Consider the following 5,000-nt stretch of genomic DNA (forward strand, 5'->3'; position numbering starts at 1 on the left):
ACCTTTGACTGAACATCTGTTAAGTAGCCCAATACCTCAGTACAGCAATAAGGGCCTAATCACCCAAGCTACTGTTCCTGTGGCAATTTCACCACCCAAACCTAGATTAGCTTTGAAAACAAAATCAATATTCATCTGATGCTTTAAAATAAAGCAAAATAATGTGATCAGCAGGGGTTCACATCAAATTCCATATTTACTTCAGCAATAAGCTAAAATAATGTATAATAATTTTCAAAAGAATTCCAATAGAAAAATAAATAAATTTCCAAGATAAGAGAACTGCCTGAATACAAAAAAAGGGGGTGCCCCTGCTATGTTTAGCTTCTCCACCGGTCTAATGCTCTCACAGCTGCACATCATCTCAATACTCTGCTAGCAACTTAGGTGGTGGTTTGTTCTAGGTACAATAACCCAGCATTTGTGGCAAACCATTTTGAATCTTTCTTTTTTATCAAAACTTCTATACATTTTATATCCTATACAATAGGCATTTTACTGGAAGATTTTCATGGGCAGACTGAGTTTGTATAAATGAAGATTTATAACAAAATAGTTAAAATGCAATTTGATTCTACCACAAAAACTGGGCTTGGGCCCTTTGCCTAGGCTCCTCTGCATTGAGGATGGTTTTGGGCTTGAGAGTAGAGTGTGGGTAGTCACAGGGTAGATGAAGTCGATGTGATGCCACCAGGGATGTGCGGGCGCTCTTCCAACTTGTCGTACTCAAGATGGAATTCCTTTGGCACTTTCCTCCAATTCTGAAAAGGTGGCATATACTCTTAGTTTACAGTGAGGTCAAAAATAACTTTAGCTTTCCTTTTTACTGATCATTTTTCATGGTTAATGGTTAAATCAAATAAATGTGCTAGACATCTAAGGTTAAATAAATAAATGTGCTGGACATCTAAGTTAAATAAGATAAAGTGTGATAACAAAAAGGTTAAAAATTAATTAGGATAAGATGTGTTAACCCCTTAATGACGGGTCATGTCTATAGATGTGAAAACAAACCACTCGAAATGTGGTGTGCAGCTGTACGCGGCGGCGGCACGCCAAGGTGCTACGAGGCAGTGATTTGGCTTGATGTACCGAACTCCCGCGCTCAAAGTCAACGCGTTGCCATTGATCGCGCGTAGATCTTTTTTTAGTTTTCTTCACCCGTCACCAAGGGGTTAATCTCAAAGGTCGTAGAGCACTACATGGTTGCGAAAAGGGTAAAAAGGGGGAGCAAAATGGGTAAAGAAGGAATTTGTAAAAGGGAAAAGGGGGTTAAGAGTAAGAGTCAATTTGGTGAAAGGTGAAAACAATGGGCACGGGACTGAGGGAGGACTGATGATTTTTCTACCTCTATAAAATCAAAAATTTAGAAAGTGTTTGAAACAGAAAAAAAGAAGATGAGTAGTTACTATCTTTTAGAAGGTACTTAATTCTGCAATAGAAGAGCTAATCTAGTTATGTGCTTGCATGTCTCATTATGTGTGGAGCACTATCTAAAATATAATACTACTTCCAACCATGTCATAAACAAACAGATGTTTTGGAATTGAGAAAAATGTACCAACTCTGGCTATGAGCAGGACCTACTTTATATTTTTGAAGTGTTAAAGAAATATGGCCCTGATTTTCTCCTGTAGCATATTAATTTATTCATTGATTACAAGTAGCCTCTTTGTTTAAGCTTAAACTTAATTAAACATAACTCAATCTTTGTAACTTATTTCATAAGTATCATAAAAGAAAATGTATAAACTAAGGAGTCTTGAGTCAGAATCTAAGATGATTTTGTGTGTTCACTACACAACACTCACAATATGTTTTACAAGCTTTTGATATAATTCTTCATAAAGAACAAGTTTAAATAGGGTCAAAGTATTTGCATCAATAGATAATATATGCTAAATGGATAGCACAGTAAATGATTCAATAAGCCTTTAACGGATGATTCAATAAGCCTTTAACGAAGTTTATACCTGGGCATCAAAATAGAAGTAAGTTCCACGTTCAAAGTTAGGACCCTTTTCCACTGGTGCCATGCCTGGGGCTCTAGTTATCCATACTCGTTCATCTTTATGATATCTCCAGTCCCGGTTGTACCTGGAATGTCAGTACTTTAATTAGTTCCAAGAGACAAAATAAACTTAAAAAAACAAAGGACAGGGAGAAATATCTAATAAAAGAAAAATTGGTATCTGAACTTCCATACTTACAGCTCTGAACCAGCCAATATTTGTAGTACATCTCCTGCATTGGAGTAAAACATGTAGAAGAGCAAATCCTCTCCATATCTGTCAAACTTTACAGGTGCTAACTTCCCTCTGCAATAAAATAAGATTGTATGATCCTTACCTACTTGGTCATGTGGTGTAAGTTTAAGCAAGAGCTCTATGAGTGGCTCATACTAGGGCCACCCTAATGAATAATTTTTCTTTTTAAATGTTATATGCAAGGGCAGGGTTAATGTACATAACAATTAGAATTCAATGAACTCATGTAAGAAGACAGAAGCAAACAAACATGAAATGTTACAACACATGAGGGACCCAATCATTAGGCAAAATTTCTAAAATCATTTGTCTATTATCTTAACCCCTATGATCCGGATGATGTGAACATCACGACAAAAAAAAGAATTTTCTTGAGGAGTGGGTGACACGAACTTCTTGTAAGTGTTTCGGCTGAAGGCTGGGGTGATTGGAAAGTGCATAAATCTCTTGGAGGGTGATTAGACTCATTTACTGTTTAGAAAGGGGCTTTTGCATTACTCCCATTGATGAATGAGTGTGGAATGTAATGTCCAGTGATGAACACTGGCTCCAGGTAGAATACTGTTTCTAAGGTCAGAATCCTATTCCTGGCTGCTGCGACTGGCAGTGCAGGTTATATTACAGAAAATTAAATATTATGAAAAAGAAGAAGAAGAAAAAAAAAAAATAACAATGTTACTTGCTTTTATTTTTCTTGCACTACTAGAGAGATGATATGGAGTCTGTTCAAGAAAAAGTTAAACAACCAATATGGATACTGGAAAATGACAAAGCTAAAATAAGAAAAAATAATATTGCAAAGGGGAGACATAGATCCTTATCAATGAAAACGTGTTTGCATGCCCGACCTACAAACCACAAATCAGACTTGTGACTGACATGAAGCAACCGGATCCAAAGGGGTTAACACAATAAGTATCATATACATTCTTAAATGTAGAAAACTGTGCAGCCTTCAAGCCTACCTGATTTGCTGATTAGTTAAGTATTCTTGCGGAACATGATAATCTATATCCTGAGGACGGCAGGGGGTTTCTGCCCAAGGGCCACCAAAATTAGGGTAGAGATTTTCAGGGGAATTCAGATTTAACCCTAAGGTGGTTAAGTCTGACCCTAATGCCAATGATACGAGTTGGTGGTCCGTTTCTGCTGCTCTGATAAACGTTAAAAGACCCACCATCCCGAACTGGTCCGTCACCATGTCTCCAGGTATGTTTGTTACTTTACCTGTAACACCATACAATGTGAAAAAAATACAATAAAGATTTCTTTCAGATTATTATATGCATAGACTTAAAAATAGTTAGCATAAGATCAGTTGTTTCAGAAGAACCCTGTTACAACTTGAAGACAAGTATTCACCCATTAATTTAAATCATGGCTTAAAATCTCTCACAACTAATTACACTCCTTCCCCACATGATAACTGAATCAACCTGAATGGCACTTTATTCCTTTTACATTTTACAATCATGTGGCTCTGTCTTCTGATCTGATGAGTAAGTGATATTATTATGATAATTACACGCTCTGCTTTTATTAATTGGTCTGTCATTGTTTGTACTTGTAATAATGGGATAATGAACAGCTAAAAATGAACATTGCCACTGTCAACATAACACTTTATTATCCTTATGATCCAAATAGAAACCAAAGACATTCAAGGAGGGGAAAGTCAAAGCACTTATCACCAAGAATATTTTCAATTACTTTTACACAATAATAACACAAAACAGAAAATAAATACCTGTTATTAACCCCAAAGAACAGTGAACACTCCAGCTTATCCCCTTATCCCCTCAGTTGCAAAAAATGAATGCTTTTTCTACTCTAAGACAAATTTTCCTTTCAGCAATTTGAAGGGCACAATCTTATTGACCAGAAAGTATGCATTTCACTGTCATATCTCAAAATTGCCAAGAGTGGAAGGTTGAGAAAGCTATCATTCTTGCATTTGAATGAAAATGGGGATATACTGCTTATGAACATGTAAATAAAAAAACATGAGTTATTTTCATTATCCATAAAACTATACAATGTGCATTTATATAAATTTTTAACTATCTAGACGTACAAATAGTTAAAAAATTATGTATCAGGATGTAACAGTCATATTTACTAGTACGGTGTGGAGGGGGAGTGCAAAGAAAAATATTCTAGGGTTTAGCTGGAGAAAATATGCCACACAACATCAGAATCATACTTCCCAATCACAACACCACCTTATCTTTCCACCTCCGTCTTCACAAGAAGAGAGAGGTGGAATAATAAGTCTATGTGAGTACTACTGCAGAGGAAAGCATACAAGGGGAGAGAGGGTATGGGGGGTGATATTGCTTGTGGGGCTGAGGGAAACTTGCCAAAAAGTATATATATATATATATATATATATATATATATATATATATATATATATATATATATATATATATATATATATATATATATATTAGTGAACACTACATACCTCATTCTAACAACAACAAAATTGCAAGAAAATATTTTTGATAGGCATTCTTCCAAAATAGTGGCAAATAGGATTGTGCACTTTATTTGTTATTTATTTTTTCAACTGAGCATGCTCATGGCAAGTAGGTCTTCAGGAGGTAATGCTCTCTGCTCTCAAAATTAGCGTGTTCACTATCTACTCTCCACCCAACCTCATTTCCTTTGCTGTCTCTTTCCCTAATGTATCTCTAAAATCCTCTGCATATAAAACATGTGAATGTTATA

The 5,000-nt window shown here is 35.7% G+C and overlaps 1 protein-coding gene across 4 annotated transcripts in view; it reads right to left on the minus strand.

Moving 5' to 3' along the window:
• The window catches only part of LOC125028002 (CCR4-NOT transcription complex subunit 2-like), a 16,283-nt gene that overhangs the window by 1,180 nt on the left and 10,103 nt on the right, over positions 1-5,000 (minus strand). For all 4 annotated transcript variants that reach the window (XM_047617250.1, XM_047617251.1, XM_047617249.1 and 1 more), the window contains 4 exons: positions 3,233-3,494; positions 2,211-2,318; positions 1,974-2,097; positions 1-761 (listed from right to left, as the gene is read on the minus strand). The exon at positions 1-761 is cut by the window's left edge and continues 1,180 nt beyond it. In XM_047617250.1, coding sequence (XP_047473206.1) covers positions 660-761; positions 1,974-2,097; positions 2,211-2,318; positions 3,233-3,494 — 596 coding nt within the window. In that variant the 3' untranslated portion in view covers positions 1-659. The remainder of the gene's footprint in view (positions 762-1,973; positions 2,098-2,210; positions 2,319-3,232; positions 3,495-5,000) is intronic.

The sequence above is a fragment of the Penaeus chinensis genome, chromosome 8 (assembly GCF_019202785.1).
Source record: "Penaeus chinensis breed Huanghai No. 1 chromosome 8, ASM1920278v2, whole genome shotgun sequence".
Lineage (NCBI taxonomy): Eukaryota > Metazoa > Arthropoda > Malacostraca > Decapoda > Penaeidae > Penaeus > Penaeus chinensis.